The following is a 19266-nucleotide window of genomic DNA, read 5'->3' on the forward strand; positions in this document are numbered from 1 at the left end:
AGGCGAGCAGCTGCCATGGAGTCAGGACAAACAGCCACAGCCAGCGAGGAGGCCGCAGCTCCCATCCTGGCTGATGGGAGGTTGGAAGGACTGCCCCTTAGCCTCTCCGTCTGTGAGCCCACGTGCCACATCCAGCACAAAGTGAGGAAGGAGCAGGCCATGGTCACTCGTACAGGCAGAAGTCAGGTGCCATTTCCAAAATGCCAATGAGCTTTTCCCTTGGGCCTGGGAAGTTTTCCATCATGTTATTTGTGCATTTGTTGTTGCTGGTTTAAACAAAAAAATGAAACTTCACATACCAGTCATTGGTTGCAAGGGGGCAAATATTATGTTCCCTCCTAAACTAGAGAATATTGCCATCATCTGAATTAGGTTGGAGAAAAGATCCAAAATGACTTTTTTTGTTTGAAAGCAAAAAAACCATGCCCAAGAGGGGAAGGTGATGTGGAACAAGGGGCAGGTATTGCGTGGCGAGGGGCTGGGGACACACAGATGCACCCACAACCCACTAGGAGCAGCAGCCGGAACAGACAAAACCAACGTTCTCATTCTGTTTCATTGGTGTTATTGATCATGTATCCAGTATTCATTATATAAATCTTTTTAAAATAACCAGATAGTACAAGAATAGTTTATAAGTCAGCTTTGATTGCACAAATACTTGACACAGGAAACTCTTTTTTACAAATACATAGGTTTCTTTATAAGAATATTTTAGTAAGGAAAATAAGTCTCTATGCATCTCATAGCTCATTCCACGCTGTTTCTTCCACTCAACCATCCCTTTGGGCTTTCCACTCTAGCATGTCTGCTGTGTTCAGCAAAGACAATCCACTGCCACTCCTCCAACACTGCTAAGCCGCACACTGGTGGCACATTTGCATGCTCGATTTTCTCATCTTTTCTGATTGGAAGGAATTCATGTCTTCCGGCTAGCAGAGATAATTCATACAACATCCCTTCTATTCAGGACCTGGATTGGGTGGTAGGTCTGTTATACCCTGTCTGGGGTCGGTCAGCTAGCATTTTTTATCCCTCTGGGTATCTTACTGGTTCTTCTCAGCTGCAAATATCAAACCCTGGAGACGAGAGTGGAGCACAAAGATTCATAAGGTGGAAACAGTGGCTGCTGGTGAGAGAGCGCTTACATTCAAGTCTCTCCCAGGCTAAAGACAGAAGAGCAGAGGGGTAGGGCAGTAGTTGTACACAACACTGAAAATCCAGGGCAGGTTCATTGCTTGAGCTGCTGGGGGGGCATCTCCAGAATGCCAGGGGCTACACAATCTTAGACCCCACGACCAGCTCCAAGCAATATTTAACATTCCTCTCAGGTGGTGGCTTTGACATAGCAAATACCTGTTCCTCCAGCACCAGCACTCTAGCAGGTCCGAGGGACAGACACTGTGGACCTGAAGAGGCACGACCCGCTGGGGACATTTGGCATTGGCTGTGTTCCACTCTGGTCATTCAGAGTGTGGCCACTTGGCCTGTTGTCTTACTTTTTGGGCAGCATATATTAAAATCGAGACACTGGCAGTTCTTGGCTCCAGTTACAGTACTCTTACAAGAATTCTATAATTGTGCCCACATCCAATCAGCAATTTTAAGAACACTGAGGGATTAGAAAACATGCCATTTTGCTTCTCTTAAAATTCTTGAGTTCTCTTCCTACCCAAGAATGACAAATTGCTCTCAGTTTTTACCAAAAATGCTACAACAGCGAGTTATTCTGCATTAGGGAGAGTGTTCAATCACATTTTCTCAGGTCACATTTGCACGAAACCAGCAGGCAGCCCGAGAGCCTACTACTGCAGGGATTTGGCAAATTCCGCGTAGTCGATGTATCCGTCGTTGTTCTTGTCATCATCTCGCAAAACGCCATCGATTATGTTAATCAGTTCATCTTCACTCATTAGTGGTGCCTGTTCGTTCCCTTCCTACAAAAACAAAAATTAGGCAAGGCTGAGCAGCACATTTTATAGCCGTTTCCCAAAATTCCCATGCTCTTACGTGTCCTGAAACTCCTTCAGATGCAGCACATCACCACTCCCAGGAACCCACAAACCTGTATGTCAGACACAGCCAATGTACAACAATCCAGTCTGCACCCGACATTTGCCAGCTAAGGCAAATGCAATCCAAAGCAGGCCCTTGTCTGTCTCAAAAATGACTGTTCACCAGGGCCAGCGATGCTGTGACACAGTAAGTTAATCCTCTACCTGCGGTGTAAGCATCCCATATGGGCACTGGTTTGAGTTAAAGCTGCTCTACTTCTTTTTTTTTTTTTTTTAAGATTTATTTTTATTATTTTTTCATTGGAAAGGCGGATATACAGAGAGGAGAGACAGAGAGGAAGATCTTCCGTCCAATGATTCACTCCCCAAGTGAGCGCAACGGGTCGATACTATGCCGATCCGAAGCCAGGAGCCTCTTTCGGGTCTCCCACGCGGATGCAGGTTCCCAAAGCTTTGGGCCATCCTCGACTGCTTTCCCAGGCCACAGGCAGGGAGCTGGAAGGGAAGCGGGGCTGCCGGGATTAGAACAGGCACCCATATGGGATCCCGGGCGTGCAAGGCGAGGACCTTAACCACTTGCGCCACCGCGCCGGGCCCGAGCTGCTCTACTTCTAATCCAGATCCCTGTTAATGGCCCTAGAAAAGAATGAAAGATGGCGTAAGTCCTTGTGCCTCTGCACGCACATGGGAGACCTGGAAGAAGCTCCTGGCTTCAAACTGGCCCAGCTCCGGCCACTGTGGCCATTTGGGGAGTAAACCTGTGGATAAAAGATCTCTCTCTCTCTCTTTTTCTGTCTCCGTGTGTCTCTCCTTCTCTCTATAAATCTGCCTTTCAAATAAAAATAAATCTTTAAAAAGACAGTACATGTTCACCAGGAAAATCTTGAGTCCACGACCCCCACAGCCATCCTCTAGAGGAGCTCACAGCCCAGGTGCTCCTGGGGGGCCTACATACAAGCAGGTATGTGGTGGGCAGGAGGGGCAAGGCGATGCCTGCCAGCAGAGCCCGTTGTGGACCTTCACCCCCACAGCAGGTGCAGGGGGGCTTACTGAGCCAGGCGCTAAGACCACTTCTCCTTGGCTGCTTTCTTCTTTGCTATAAGTCTGCATCCACCCCTTCCTCTCATGGCCACCACCAGCCTCACCTGCCCTGACTGCTGAATGCAAACCCTTCTCCTTACTGCTTGGCTGCCCACAGCAAGGCAGGCTCCCCAAACAGGAACACTCGCCCATGGGAAACCACTGGCGCCCCCTAGTGTCTTCAGAGCAAACCCCGACGGGCACTCCCAAGAGCTCACACATAGGTAGGATCACACCTGCCCAGGTCTGCCTGGTTTCCTCTGGAGAAGGCGGTGTGGCAGAACAGGGTGACATTAAATCTGGAAGCACAGGACTTCGATCCCAGTTCCCTTTTATGGAATATACGAGAATAGTAACAGGAAGTGCCCACCTCCCACCCCCTTGACCTCTAAGCCACTCACAGGTGCTTCAGAAACCTGAGCACATCATGCGGTCCCATAGAAGCCCCTACTGCCAAGTGCCTTCGTCCCCAGATTCACCACTCTTGCCGAATGCTCTCCTGCTCTGCAGAAATGCCTACAACACTTGCTAAAGATAGAGGCCCTGCCCCCACGTATGCCTCAGCAGTGCCCTCTGACCCCTGGGAAGGAACAGACAGAGCCAACAGAACCAAGAGGTGAGGGGACAGAAGCATTACTGACACATACAGCACCCAGACCTTCAAGACGGAGCGTCCACTACCACACAGGGCCCTCCCAGCCCTGCCTGGCGAGCCGCTGCCTGACCCACCTCCTTGTGGACATGTGTGATGGCAGTGGAGAGTTCTAGGCCATCGAGCAAGCCGTTGCCATCATAATCATGCATTTTGAAATAGTGCAGCTGCAGTTCCTGGGGTGACATCTCTGCCTCTGGCTTGTTGATGACACCTTCTAGATGTTCCAGGATATGCCTAAAAAGCAAATAGTCAGCCTCAGAAATGGGGGTCGTGTGGAATCTGCCAGGACCTGGAGAAGCCCACAGCCCAAGTAGTTCAGGAACACAAGCAGGCACCGGGGTGAAGGCCACGCTCTAGGACAAGCAGGCTGGGTGCACAGACAAGGCCAGAAAAGTGCAGGAGACAGTTCCCTGTGTGTGCAGGTAGAACTATGGGCTAGCAAAACAAAGCAAAACAAAATCTATGCTTAAAAACACTTCAAGGAGAGCAAAATAGAACATGTGAGGGTCCCTGGCCTGGAACAACCATGGAGTCAAGATCGGGAGGTGTCCATGTGCAGAGGGTGCCCTCAGAGTTAGCAAACCGGCCACAGCCTGCCCTACTCCTTCCCAGCATCCATCTGTGCACATGCTCAGGTGGCTGCCTCCCCATGTGTGAGAAAAAGAGCCCGTTCGGAGAAATCATTTATCCCAAGATCCTCCTTCTGTGTGTGATGGAAAGACAAGAGGACAGAGGTGCCTGGCAGCTGGCTGCAATGATGGGAGGGCTGCAGGACCACAGCCGGGGCTGGATACGTACTCTTGGTCATGCACCGTGTTCTTATCCAGACCCACACTGCCCGAATGAGAGACACTGGCTGCCGGCTCCTCGGCCCTGGCGCCTGGGGTGCAAACGGCCCAGAGCAGCCCACACAACAAGGGGGCTCTGAGCAGCTGTAGGGACGTCATGGTCACGGTCACGGTCACTGGCACCTAGGGGCAGAGAACACAGAGCACCAAGCTAAGGTTTCTTTCAGACTTGACACAACAGGCTCCTAGGAAACCAGGGGAGCAGCAGGGCTGGGAAGGTCAGTGTGTCCAGCTAGGCCCAAGGTCCAGCTGGGCACTGGATTGCAGGGAAACCTCCGTCACTCAGATAGGGGCCATGGAGGGAGTGGAGGGGAACATGACATTCCCTGAGAGCTTCCCACCTGCCACCTCACACCACTAGAGCACCAAGGGACTCAGAGTGTGCTAACCTCCCGAAACTTCCTGTCCCCTTCAAGGGCTTTCTCCCCCAGAGCACCAAGGAGGGCAGAATGCAAGGTGCACTGAGAAAGGAGGAGCCCTCTGGGAGGCCAAGGGCAGGCAGTCCCTCTGGGCGAGGGAACATTAGGGTAGGCTGGCGGACACGGTGGCCCTTGAGCTGGGCCTGGACAGACATGTGGGGTTGGAAGGACTAAAGGAAGGGTGAGAGCCAGCTGAGTGAGAAAGCAACCAGAGCCTGGAGGGAGGGAAACAGACATAGTGGACGTGTGGCCAAGGTTGGACAGACTGCTAGACACGGCTCTGCATGCCAGGTGGGTGGCCCTTCCTGAGGACAAACAGGGAGCCGCTGACAATGCATGATGGGCAGATGAGCTCAGAGGTTGGCTTACAAATGATTCATCAGAAAGCACAGTGGGGCAAGACCAGACAGGCCCTGGGAGTGAGGGAAGTGGGAAAGAGGGTCAGCTCCAGATGGACAGCAGTACACACAGAAAAGGGGACGTTAGCTCCTGTCCTTTCTGTGTCCCAGGGCTGGGACAGCAGCGCGTACCTAACTATGGCAAAAGGCACACAGTTACAGAGGAGTCAGGAGTCCATGGCAGGGGATGGGGGCAGTTAGTCCCAGCAGAACTCCCCATCAAGCATCAGGCAGACTTCTCACCAGATGGCTCAACTCCAAGTTCTGGTCCTTTCTGGGGTTTATGGACTAACTAGGGCAGATTCTGCTGGATGGCCCAGGCCCAGGTGTGGCCATGGCACAAGCCCCTGGCAGCCAGGACCAAGCAGAAAGCATGACCACTCCTTCCAGCACCCAGTTCAGGGCTGCTGAGCTGCTGCTTCTCCATGGCAGGTCTGGGGCTGGGAAGCAGAGCTGTTACAGCATCTTCTCCCCCTACCTGCTCTGAGGGAGGGACCTGAAGACACACACCTGATGTGGCACCTTGTATCAGCTACACCTTAATGCAATCTCTCAGGGGAACGCTCTACACAGAGCAAATGAAACAGCAGCCTGTGGGAGTCTATAAAGAATAATTCATGGTTATACAATAAAGCGTGCCTGTGTCATACGTAAACCAGTGACTAAACACAGACAACAAAGACTATCTTCAGGGATGAGCATTCAGCGCAGCACTTAATGAACCTAGGTCCTATGCAAGAGTGCCTGATTCCACAGCCACTTTGGGCTCCTGCCAAGGCAGTCCTGGCTTGAGTATTCAGCTCCCGGCTTTGGCCTCTGCCAGGTTCATGGGCATCTAGCGAATGAACTAGCTGATGGAAGCTTGTTCTCTGTATCTGTCTCTTTCCCTCTCAAATAAATAAATACATCAACCAATAAATTTTTTTAAAAGGAGGAGTTGTAATTTTCTTCCTTGAATAATTTTATTGCTTCTAGAACCACTATTATAAACATTTCTTTACAAATATAAATTTTAATGTATCTATCTCACAATTTAATTCCAAAATTATATGGATGGGGGAAGAAAAAAGTACCCAGTTAATTCTTATCTCCAAAAAGCAATTTAGGAAGAGTCTGAAGCTATACTTCCAATTTACCAAATAAAAGTGGACAGACCCTAACATGGTCACTGCCCTTACATCTGGTACCCAAGTCATCCCAAGCAGTCAGCACTCAGCAGCCAGGGCAGAGCACCTTGCTTGGAATATATACTTAGTGTATATACGTAGTGTATTCTGGGGCAGGAGGGCCAGGCAGGGCGTCTAGCTCCTCTCCAGCTCTTTCCCCAGCAAGCTCTGGCTTTGGTGTTCCATCTGCTGCCAGCTGCTTCCCTCCCAGAGGCTCCTGTCCACTGCTGATGACCATGACCTGTGAAACAGCCTAGTTGCTTCTCAATGTTCCTGCTGGACTGGGCTGTCAGGGAGCAGGGACTGAATCCACCAGACACAATGTAGGGCCACCAAGGCAGTGGGTTTCCAGCCTGTGTGCCATGGTCCTGGGGAAAATGGGGCGGAGGGGTGACCACCTTCACAGACAGGCTATCAAGTTTTTATGTCAATGTGATCGAGGGTAGCCACGTTCTTTGGGAGCCATTCATCAGCTAGTTCATTGAGCTGAGGGCTCACTGAATCCATGGCATGGATGTCTTCTACCTGCTGGGTGGTGCTTAGTAAATCAAAAAGGGGTGGGGAGGAGTATGTGTGGGGGCAGCAGAGGTGTCCTGTTCAGATAACACCAAAAATCAACCAGGCAATTAACAATAATATGGAACCCTGGGTCCAAATTATTTCCTTAAGAGAAGAACCAATGATTTTGGTTTGTATTGTAGGTTTCTAACCACTGGAACATAAGAAAAATCAAATCCATACACACACAGGAGAGGACCCTCCCTGCCATGAGCACCGACAGCACACACACTGCATTGATGACAATGGCTCTAACTGCCACCTGATGAGCTGGGAAGGGTTGAAAGGAGACGACGCAAGTTCCCCACTCTGCTCAAAGAGCAAGTTGCATCACCCACATTCCAACCACTGACCTCAGGGCCCATGGGTAAACAACCTGGAAGATAAACTCCAGGGCTTTCCAAGCCTACAGGCCTTCTCTCAGAAACTAAATAAATTAAACTAGGCTGGAGGCTGGCTGTGGCCTAGGAGGATAAGCTCCCATCTGCAGTGCTGGCATCCCATATGGTTGCTGATTTGAGTCCCAGCTGTTCCACTTCCAATCCAGCTCCCTGCTAATGTGCCTGGGAAAGCAGAGGAGGATGGTCCAAGTCCTTGGGCTCTGGAAGCCACAGAAGTTCCCGGCTCCTGACTTTGAACCAACCCAGCTCCAGTCACTGCAGCCACTTAGGGAGTGAACCAGCAGGTGGAAGATCTCTCTCTTTTTCTGTAACTCTGCCTTTCAAATAAATAAATAAATCTTAAAAAGAGCAGGAAGGAAGGAAGAAAGACTGGACAAAAGCCCCAGGAAGGAGTGATTTTCTGTGGAGACCACAGAGCACAGCCCAAGCTTCTGACACCTCTCATCTTCTCATGAGACGAGGCTCAGGTCGCAGGAGGGAAGTGCCGGGCCACGGTCAAGTGGGGGCCCCCCAGTACCCTAACTCCCTTAACTCTAAAAGGGCTTCCTCCGCTGCCCAAGCAGCCTCTCCCTGCCCACAGTCTTTGCTGCCCCCACCCACCCCACTACCTGCACATGAGCCACCTTCCTCCCAGACCCTGGGTCTCTTCCGGCCTCCTCTGACTCTGCGGCCTCTCACACTCACTGGGCATTAACAGATACCTCACACGTTGTTCTCCCTTCCTGTCTTTCCCTTTCCCTCTGCTCTAAGGGCTGCAGTTCTGCCTTCTCCGAACTTCACTCACCCTACTAACAGGGTTGGCATGTTGGCATGTCTGAATCAGGACCATGAGTCCTGGCACTGCGTTACTCTGATCACAGAGGATCTGGCCTAGGCTGCACCTTCTCTTAAGAGCTCTCCCCCCACCCCAGCAGTTTGGCCTGGGCCACCCTTCCTGCTCATTGTGTCACTAGTTCTGCTGGAGCCAGCCAGCCAGCCAGCCAGCCAGCCAGCAGCTGCTGGCAGCTCCTCTTGCAGGCAGGGGGCCCTGGGTTAAGAACTCAAACTCAACGCCGTTCCACCACCCCACACGTCCAGACATTCCGTGTCCCGAGCCAGTGCCAAAGACAAACGCTCCCCATTCACCACTGGTCCCGGGCTGAAGAGACAAGAAAAGAAGCAGGCTCTTAAACCGGTAGGTTCCATGTCTGCAAAAGCAGGCATTCAGCAGCTTGATCTGAGCACCCATGAGGGTAGCCACGCTGCAGCTACACATCTCAAGACAGTGATCGCCCGGTAACATATGCTCCATGCACTGGCACAAGGATGGGAGCCAGGGAGGCCACCTCACACAGCCTGGGCAGGAGGGACCACCAACTCCAACTGCCCCAAATACACGCAGGAAGGATGAGAACAATTATCTCCCCCAAAGCACAGCATATGTTAACCAACACTTAGGGCTGGAAGGAAAAACAGGGAGATGAAGAGTTAACAGGGTGGAAGTTTAACAGAAGCAGACGAGTGTCAAGAAAAGGACAAAGTGGACAGGTGACAAGGACCTGGGCCAGGGCGTGAATGCCCCATGGGAACCTAGTTAAGCATTAGCAGACTTCACTTCAAGATCTTGCTTCTGGTCCCCTGTGAAGAGCTAAAGGATCAAGATGGGACGCAGGGGGGACAGACAGTAACCAGTGAGGAGCTGTGAGAGGCAAAGGTGAAGAGCCTGCGTGGAACCCCGCGACAGATTCCACGTGGGCGGTGCATAAGTGCGGGTGTCAGGGGTGGACACACAGGTGGGAGACAGGACCAGACCTCGAGTGGCAAAACGAAAAGAAACCAGCTTCCCCACTTGCCTACTCCCTGCCCGGGCAGGGAGGGCCCAGCCAACTTCCCAGTCCACAGGACCCGTGGACTCCTCCGGGGGTCAGAGGGGACAATCCAAGCAGACGGGACATATCGCCTGTGGCCGCAGGCTCCCAAACAGAAACCACCCGGCACAGCTGGGCTCTCAGGCAGGTCCCGGGGTCTCCAGGGTCCAGCAAAGAAGACAGGAGGCGGCCGGATGGAAGGTTCCAATCCTCCCGGCAGGACACAGGCCCAGCTGCTAGCCGGAGAAGGGTCCCAGGGCGGCATACCCCTACACCAAGCCTCTCCAGACGACCACCGTGAGTCCGGAGCCCAAAGGATCCGCCGCGCTCCCGATCCCGGGCCCCCCACCAGCCGGGGCGCGGGTCCACTCACGCTCGCTGCCCCCGCCGCGGACGAGAAGCCCTCCAGCCTGAGCCTCCCCAGTCCCGGTCCCCAGAACGCCAGTTCTCGGCTCGCTCCGCCCCGCGAGCCCGCCCTGCGCACGCGCGCTCCTGCCCGCCCGCCTGCCCATTGGCGCCGCTGGGCCCGCCCCCTGCTGGGCGGTCGTCTGCGGGGACGGCTCCCGGGAGTCCACGTGTAAAACAGCTTCTCCGGCCTTGCCCAGGACAGGCCGCTGGAGGCCCAGGGGCCCGCGAGGGTGCCAGGAGAAGCCCCCCACCCCCGGGACCGTGAGCCGGCGTGGGACGGAGGATGACCGAGGTGGATGGGGCGGACTCCAAAGCTGACTCCGGGTCCCGCCTTCACCTCACCTGTCCCGGTCCTTCGGCAAGGGAGACTGCTCATGGACATACGAGTTCTGCTTAACAGTGCGACTGGGAGACTCTGGGGTTGGCCTTGAAACTTGCGCTTGTAAGAATGACCTGCTTCTCCCTGCTGCATCCCCCGGGGACCTTCAAGCTAGGGTACCCCCTCCAAAAAGCTTTGGGCGATCCAGTTCCAATACCACCTTCCCTGCGCAGTGCGTGAAACCAGTATTCACTCAAGAGAGAAGATAAAGAACTTTACACTGTGTGACCCTGCCTCTGGACAGGATTGTCACTCACTTGGAGTATCACGTGGACACAAGTCCTCTTTGAATTTAGGACTGCGATTTTTAAAAACCTTTTCTGGCATGTGTGGCAAGGAAGACACAACCCACTTTCACGTGCACTTGGATCGCTAAAGAGAGAGAGAAGAAAAAAGTAGCCAAGTAGGTAGATGACCCCAAGACAGTCTGCTTTGGTTTATTTGTTTAAGATTAGAGTTACAAAGAGTGAAGATATAGGTTTCATTTGCTGGTTTACTCCCCAAATGGCTGCCATGAGCTAGGGCTGGGCCAGTCACCTGGAACTCTCTCCAGATCTCCCACCTGAGTGGCAGGGGCCCAAGTACTCAGACCATCTTCCACTGCTCTCCCAGGTGCGTGAGCAGGAACCTGGGTCAGAAGTTGAGCAGCTGAAACTCAAACTGGTGCGCCGGCATGTAAGGTGGAGGCTTAACTCATTGCACCACAGTGGCAGACCGTGAAGTCTGCTTTTATTAAATCGGTGCTGTGAATTGGCCAGAACCAGTGCTCTTGAAGCCTCCTTCGCTCTTCCATTGCCATCAATTAACCCCTTCCCAGAGGAGGGGAAAAAAAATCCCAAGACCTCCAAATGAATCCTTGGAGACTCCATTAATTCAAGACCCTTCTCCATTCCTTCCTCTGTAGACTGGACCACTTTGACCTTTTTGTTTATTCTGCCCTGCACCTGCCCATCATCAGTCTATCTTTCCATTTTTTCATTGAGTCAATAGTTGAGTCACATTTCTTGAGAGCCTTCTATATCCAAGGCACTGTGTAGGGAGCTAGCAGAGATGACAATACAAGGGAGACAGAGTCTCTTCAGTTAGCTCAGCATTTATTCCATGGATAAAGTGTCCTCGTGCAAGTTAGCCAGGGCCTCCATTTTTCTGCAGATGTTGTCTCCTGGTATCCGTCTGGAATTAGCAGTGACTGCCCCTCTACCACACCGATCCCTTCAGCGTCTGAGCTTGCTGTCTGGTTTCTTCCCCCACCAAGCTCCTCCAACTGCCATCTCCATGCAAATTCAGTGGTCTCTGGTGGCTGTTCTCATTTAGCTTGTCCTCCCAGCGGTATTCATCGGTCAGTCACCCCATTTAGAAAGACTTTCTTCCCTTGTTTTCTGACCTCACACATCCTAGGTCACCCTCCTATCTCACTGACCCTTTTTTGTTAGGTTCTTTTTCTGGTTTCTCATGCTCTGCTACACCCATCAGTCAATATTCAAAATAACAGGGTTCTTTCTTGAGCTTCCCTCTTCTGCCATCCCACAGCCTGTGGCTTCGCTTAGTCCCATGCTTCAGGACGTTATGAACTGTACTCATGAGCAGCCGAGTACAGAAGTAACCTGCATATGACCTGTCCTTGGGATTCCCGAATCCTCAGTGACTGCCTGCTTGACATTTCCACATGGAGGTCTACCTGGCCTCCCAACGTGGCCCCCCAAATCTTCGTGTTCACCTCTACACTTGCGCCTCTCTTAGTCATGTTCATTTTAGGAGATGTCACTTATTCAAGTTGCAACCCAGAAGCTGCTCCTGATTCCTTGTATTGCCTTTGCCTTTTGAGCTAATCCTAATACAAGAGACAGCTGGATCAGAAACTCTTTGCCTAATAAAAGAATTTCAAATGTGAGACAGAATACTGCCACTGGACCATAGCACTTCCCTAAGCTGCTCCCTGCCACACCCTGGGCCGGCTGGGACACAGGCAATTTATAATTTACAATTGCAGGTCTGCATCACCTCTCATCCAACCACACAGAAGTCCCATTTTTGTTCTTCAGCCCTTCTCACACTCGTAGGTTAATGAATGCCTGCCTTCCTACCCAGCCCTTCAGTCAATTCTGTTGATGCTGAGCCTGTTGTGTCTTTGCACTCACTGCTGCTGCCATTCTAAGCCTAAGGAACCATCCCTGCCTTGGGGGCAGCTGAGAGCTTCTTCCCTGTCCTCCCTGCCTCCACCTCTTCACTCACAAAGGTGAGTGAACAGCCACCTGTGTTGAATAGGGGGTGTTCTGTCATTTGTAGTTAAACCCATTCACAATGGCAAAGAATTTGGTACCAAAAGTAGGATGCTAAAAATCTGTACTAAAATATGGAACTGGAGATTGAGATAGCCATTGTCAAAGACTATTCTAAATAGGAAAGTTGGTGATTCTTATTAAGCACTAGTTAAACTGTAAATCTTGCTGGCCCTTAGGTGCAGACTGTATGTCAACCAAAATTGAATTTTAGGAGCCTAATTGTATTGGTTTTCTCTCTCTCTCTCTCTCTCCCTCTCTCCCTCTCTCTCTCTAACTTCTGGCAATCTCCATCAAGGGAAATGAAAATTAGATGAGAAATTACTGTTCTAGAGGCCCATGTTGTGGCACAGTGCATTAAGCCAGCACTTGTGACATAGATATCCTTTATTGGATTGCTGCTCTGAATTCCAGCTGTTCTGCTTCCAACCCAGCTTTCTGGCAGCTCCAGCAACCTGCCAGTGTCCCTGGGAAAGTAGCAGATGGTGGCCCAGATGCCTGGGGTCCTCATATGAGAGATACAGCCAGGGTTCCAGATTCCTGGCTTCAGCCTGGCCCAGTCCCAGTCATTGCAGCTATCTGGGGAGTGAACCCCCCAGATGACAGATTATATATATACACCTTTCAAATAAATCCTCTCTTTTTTTTTTAAAGGAAGAACTGATTTGAAAGTAGAAATTAAGAAAAGAACTTGATAAAAGTGTAAGGACTTGGTAAGCCAAGAAAAAGAAAGAGGCCACCTGGTGGTTGCTGGATGCCTACGATATAAAGTATCTAAGGGCCCCACAATGGGAAGCCTGTCTGGGTTGAAATAACTGATTTACCTTAAGTGCTAAAGCTGAGGCCATTTCCAGTAGAGGAAAAAGCAGCTCCATCAGGAGATGAGACGGGCACCAGGGAGCAAGATGAATTCCAACTGTTATTTCTTCCATTGCTGCTTTATGCTGTGTGGGAGATGAAGCACAGGTAAGACCAAAACTTCAATTTATACCTTTAGTATTTCTTCGACTTTTCCAAACTATATAGGTACATTATTGTTTGGAAAAATAAATGAATCACTTCTCGGCCTTTTGGCTAAGATCAAGTGTAGAAAAAGGAATGGAAGATATTTTCTTAAAAACCCCAGCTGCAGGCAACTGCCCAGGTTGCCTTGTGCCTTGGAGAAAAGCAGCCAATAGCTGGCAGACATTCTGGGCCTGCTTAATGCCAAATTTGTGTTAACTATACTGATATGCCAGTATATTCTTACCGTATTCTTACCGTACCCCCCCTCCTTTCTTTAAAGATATGTGGGGAAGCTGGGAAACTCCAGGCCAGGGCATGCCACCCCAGCTCCCAGGTAGTGGGACTGTAATTGCCTGGAGAAGGGGCGGGGGTCTGGTGACATACTGGAGTTGGAGTGGCTGAGGGCATATTTGATCCAGTGGGGTGACTTCTGGGTCTCCCACAGACTATGCCACTGCACTTGCAGGCAGGTAAGGGAGCTGAGACAGTGGTTTGGAGAGGGAAAACTAGAGGGCCTGTCTGGGTCAGGCCAAGGCACCTGTGCACATGGAAGACTTGAGCTGAGCTAAATAGTGTTGCCTGGCATATGAAAACTTCAGCTGGGAGGTATATGTGGCTGGGCTAGGCCACAGTACCAGCCCATGAGTGTAGAGCAGGGAGTGGACCACAACAGCCTGGGCTACAGCACACAACAGAACATGGGCCCACATCTATGGGGCTGCAGCACCCACTGGTTTATGTGGAAAGCTGGGAGTGGTGACAGAACACAGAACTCACCTGATAGGTACTCACCTGACACTTATGGATGCAGGGGCTTGGAGAAGGCCAGGCGGGGCCAAGCTGCAGCACCCACTGGTGCTTGTAAGAGCCAGAATGGGTGTGGGAAAGGCAGTACTAGGCTGTGGCACCTGCCAAGTGACATGAAAGCCAGATCTGGGTGTGAACCAGGCTGGACTAGGCTATAGCACCCATCAGTGAGAGCCAGAATGGGTGCAGGCCAGTCAGGCGAGGCCACTTTACCCACTGGTCAGTGCCAAGACAAGGGGCTAGCCATGTCAACGTGGACAGCAGTACCCGCTGGCGCATGTGAGATCCGTTGCTGGACCTGGTAGGGGAACTGCAGAAACTTTCCTGCTAGGCTGCAGGTCCTGCTGGTAAGTATAACAGCTACTGTTGGAAACATATGGTTTCCTTGTCAGGCATGTCCCTAGTCCTGGATTTTGCAACTACCAGAGGGTGCTGTGGTCCAGACTGACATGACTGTCACCCAGTCTTGGGACTTGCCAACTAGTGCTGTAACCCAGAAGATCCCCTACTAGGCCCACTTCTAGCCCTGGGTCTTGTGCATGCCAGCATGTGCTGCAGCCCAGTCTGAGATAGCCCACCCCACTCTCAGCTCCAGCCCTCATGTGAATTGGTGGGTATGATAGCCCAACCTGGCCCAGCCTGCATCCAGTCCTGGCTTTCACTCCAGCCAGTGTGTGCTGAGAACTGACCTTGCCCAGCCTGCCCCCAAACACAACTGGCCAAAAGGTGCTGTAGCTAGCCTGGTCTAGTCTGCTTTCAGCAGTCATTCTTGCATGCCCACATAGGCATGCGTCTTTATCAACTATGTAAATAATATTTTTTAAAAAGATTAAAAAAAACTTTTAAAAAGACTTTTAAAAGACACATCTAAAGATTCCAGATAAGTTGGTTATGACTTCTTATACATGGCACTGACTAGAAATCTAAGACATGACTAAAGGAATTGCATATCCCTAAAATCTCAACCCTGTAGCCATGTAACCCTGTGGTAATCCCTGGGCCCTGAAACCCTTCCACAGAGAGTGAGGCAAAAGGGTATGCTTTCTGCACAACCAGAAAACAGGACAAGGGTGGAGCTTCCAGACTCCAGCTGAAAACTTAATAAGCTGCCACGGAAGACAGCCTGCTATGCCAAGACACAGAGTTGGATGTGCTTGATGGAACAGAATTGAACATCATAGAACATCAGTTCCCACGCACTGTGTTTCTGCATGGAAGCTAGTATTGTATCTTCACACTGAAGCACTCAATATGCTTTCCTGCAGCCCTTAAAAAAAAAATGGAGGTGTAGCACACAAGAGAAAAGTGTACATTTAGAAAACAGAGTACAGTTCAGTAGCTTTTAGAAATTGAAATAGTAAACAACCAGTACCCAGATCAAGTTACGGAGTGTTTGGGGTGAGCTTTTAGCTCGGCAGACTGACCTCACTTGGCATACCTGCATCTCTTTGCAGACTCCCTGAGTCCTACCTCTGCTTGTGGTCCAGCTTGTTGATAATACACATCCAGAGAGGCAGCACACACTTCAGTGCCTGTCTCCCACATGGGAGACCTGGCCTGGGTTCCAACTCCTAGTCTTGGCCTGGCCAGTCACAGCTGTTGTAAGCATTTGGGGAAGATCTCTCTCTAGCTTGCTCTCTCTCTCTCTCTCTCTGCCTTTGAAATAAATAAGTAGGGGGCTGGTGTTGTGGTGCTGGTTCATTCCCCGAAGAGAAGTACTAGGGCATGAATTCAGTTTATTCCCTTTGAAGCCATGTGGACATTTGATTGCCACGGTGGTGTGAGAAAGTGGGCCTCTAAGAGGAGGTTAGGTGGGGGGGAGGGCTCAGTGCCTTTCTTACAGGAATGGCTTGATGCTGGAAGGGCTGGATTAGTGATGCAAGAATGAGTTATGACAACATAGCATGGGCCTAGTGTTTCCTCTGCCCAGCCCAGGCCTGTATGTCCTTCCTCTTCCTGCCATGAACTGAAGCAGCACCGAGTCCTTGCAGCACTACCCCTGGACTTCCATGTTCATCTCCCTTGCTTCTCAGTTCCTTTCCTTTTCTCTCCTGTGCGATTCCACAACTGAAGCTTTACAAAAAAATTTTAAAAGGCAGGAAACACTTTCCCCTGCTTGTTTTTGCAAGTGACTCAGTTCTAGACGTGATCCATAAGGAGAACTTGGGATGCTTTTCTAATAAAAGAGATAGTGGCGAGTGCGGACCTTCCTTTCCGAATGGAGGGTGTGGCAGTTCAGCAGGCATCCTTCCGCTGTAAAGGGAAGTCACCAGCGATTTCAAAAATGGTGTCTCAGGACCCTGGAGCTGCCGAACCACCACCTGTAGCTACCTGCCTCTGGGTATTGCGTCATGTGGAGAGAATTCCTAATTGTTTAATTCACTCTTAGAAAGTTACTTGCATCTCTCGGCTTTAGCGCCATCTTCCTGGACACCTCCACGCCATGAGAGCCAAGTGCAGGAAGAAGCGGATGCACAGGCTGAAGCGCAAGCGAAGGAAGATGCGACAGAGGTCCAAGTTGATGGTCGCGGCAGGAGGGAGCCGTCCAGCTCCTCGCAGAGGGCGCGCCCCCTCACCAAGACCCGGGAGACCGCCCTGCCGGCCCATGACCCACCAGCGCCCCTGCCCCTGACATATGTGCTGTGTCCCCGCCGTGGCCCAGCGTAGTGCGAGTGCAATAAAGCATCCCGGCCGCTGCATCAGACAGAGAATAAATAATAATAATAATAATAATAATAAAGGTTACTTGTAATCCAAAGCATTCATAAGTGAGACAGAAGTTCGACAAAATATGGACTCCAAGGCAAATGAAATTAATTAATCCAAGGTCACTGAGGGCTCTGACAGCAGTTTATGTGGAATGCTGGGCAGCAGCCAGACAGCAGTGCATGATGAATGGCTTGTGGGGTCAGCCCTGGGTGCAGCAAGTGTGAGCAAGTCTTGCAAGAATGGGCTGTAAAGGGAAAGGAAGAGAACAGGCAGTGGCTGGAAGGGGGAATGGGTTCTAGAAGGGTTATTCACAGGACACAGGGCCTTGTGTAGCTTTAAATTATTTGAGGAAGAAGCCAATAAAGAGAGAAGACATCAGAAGGGATGAAATTGAGAAAGCATAAGACTCCTAGAAGAGAGGAGAGAAAGAAGGTGGGAAGCCTTAAATCCTCCACAAGAGTGAGGTGGAAAACAAAGCAGGCTGATGAGCCCTGGTGTTGGGGCTCGGGAGAGCAGGACAGAGAGGGTCCTGACGGTGGACACCGCCACAGGACTTCTGACAACAGTGGCCACGAGACACATGTAGAGGGAAGCATCACTGGGAAATCTTTTCAAAATAGATTTGGGGCTGAGGGGGTGCAATAAGGGGACAGGACTTAGACAAATCTCAAGTAGCTGCCTGGGAATGAACTTCTGGTCACTTCCCCCGTTTAACTAGAAGCACCTGGAGTGCCCAGGTAATTACAATGTGTGTCGAGATTCAAGGTACATATTAAGAGGTTATTGGATTCCTGCGTCATAAACACTTCTACTTGATTTGCACATTCCTTCTCTTGGAGCAGTCTGATCACCTGTTCTTTCTCACCTCCTGGAGAGGTTTCCTGTAAAGGATTTTGTGCTGCTTCTCCATCCAAGCGCCTGCTTTTCCTGTCTCCTTCAGAACACTCCCTCAGAGCTCTCTGAATCTGGGTCTGCTAGTTCCCAAGACTTCAAGCAAAGTTCTTTCACTTGTATGACTTTGGAGAAAGCAAGAGAGGGTGTGGTATCCTGGGTTCACTGCCCTGGGACCCATCCTTCACTTCCCACCATTGAGCTTGGCATCGCAAGGGAGATGATCCCATGGCTTCAATTTTCTCACCTCCCCTATCAGCTGGAGAACTTCATTTTTCTCTCTTGCTGTGATTCTTATTTTTGCTAAGGGTGAAATAGAGTGCCTCAAAACTTGAAATTCTGGCCTGTTGTGTTCGGATGAACTACAAACTGGGACGGTGAGGATGATGGTCATTTGCATTTAATGGCGCTGCTTCTTCCTGCCCTGACTTTATCCAAGAGCACGTGACTCTGGATGGAAAGGACTACACCTTTTGAGTCTCTTACCTGTTCTAAATGTGAGTGCCTCATCCTAGCACATCAAATACATGGATGTTTCTTCACATGCCTTTGTCTCTTTCAGAGTGCTCTTTCCCCACCCCAGTCATGCTGTTCTTGTTTGGGAATTTAATTCTAAACATTCTCCTTTTCTTCAATCTTAACCTTTTTTTTTTTAACAATAATGAAGTTATCAAAAATTCTTGATGCCCCTGGCATCCTGTATCTTTGAAGATTGTCCTGCATTTGTTTATGTCATGGGGTAACTTCCATCAGAGGTGTTCGCAACATGGGTTGGATGGGACAAACTTCTGAGGCCTTGCATTCCTGGGAACATTTTTATTACTCTCCCACAGTGAAATGAAACATCTTCTAAAACTCCAGGCAGTGCCTTTTTCTTTAGTACTTTAGCAAAGAAATAGAATCATAAGAAAAGCGATATGAATCATCTAAAATGATGGGGAAAAAGGACATTTGATGAAATTCAATGTTCATACATGATTTAAAAAAAAATCTTTCAGCAGACCAGGAATAGAAGGAATTCCCTCAACCTTATAAAATACCTCTAATGAAAGATATCTATTAAAAACCTAGTCTAATTAAATATATTAGGTAGAAGAATGAATGCTTTTCCTGTAGCATCAGGAACAAAGCAAGATGTCCACCTTCACCATTTCTATTGAAAGTGTTCTAGAATATTCATGATAATGGAGCTTCAAGTCATTGAAGGAAATAATACGAAAGGCAAAGATTAGAAGGAAAAAAAGCCTTACTTCCCAGATAATAGATTCATACAAGTAGAATATCATAAAAATTAGAAAAAAAACTATTAATTTAGCAAGGTTGTATAGGATGACAGTTCACTCCCCAAGCGGCCGCAACAGCTGGAACTGAGCTGATCCGAAGCCAGGAGCCTTTTCCGGG

General features: G+C 50.2%; 1 protein-coding gene and 1 pseudogene across 1 annotated transcript; one reads left to right on the forward strand and one right to left on the reverse strand.

The window, feature by feature from the left end:
• Positions 1-570: 570 nt before the first annotated feature.
• On the reverse strand, positions 571-9824 carry MCFD2 (multiple coagulation factor deficiency 2, ER cargo receptor complex subunit). Its single transcript, XM_040993211.1, has 4 exons — positions 9761-9824; positions 4549-4721; positions 3825-3984; positions 571-1937 (listed from the first exon to the last, which is right to left on the reverse strand). Exons 2-4 carry the CDS (start codon positions 4695-4697, stop codon positions 1806-1808), a joined length of 441 nt encoding a protein of 146 aa, XP_040849145.1. The 5' UTR covers positions 4698-4721; positions 9761-9824; the 3' UTR covers positions 571-1805.
• A 3683-nt stretch (positions 9825-13507) lies between these two features.
• LOC121165508 lies at positions 13508-13662 on the forward strand (annotated as a pseudogene).
• The last annotated feature ends 5604 nt before the right edge of the window (positions 13663-19266 follow it).

Source organism: Ochotona curzoniae, unplaced genomic scaffold (genome assembly GCF_017591425.1).
Source record: "Ochotona curzoniae isolate NIBS_2020 unplaced genomic scaffold, NIBS_Ocur_1.0 contig_883, whole genome shotgun sequence".
NCBI lineage: Eukaryota > Metazoa > Chordata > Mammalia > Lagomorpha > Ochotonidae > Ochotona > Ochotona curzoniae.

Bases quoted from the DNA above. Each gene is read 5' to 3' on its own strand.
- MCFD2 (XM_040993211.1), bottom strand. From the start codon at position 4,697: ATGACGTCCCTACAGCTGCTCAGAGCCCCCTTGTTGTGTGGGCTGCTC. The intron at 3,985-4,548 runs GTACGTATCCAG...TTTGCTTTTTAG, and splicing joins AACACGGTGCATGACCAAGA to GCATATCCTGGAACATCTAG. The intron at 1,938-3,824 runs GTGGGTCAGGCA...TTGTTTTTGTAG, and splicing joins TCACACATGTCCACAAGGAG to GAAGGGAACGAACAGGCACC.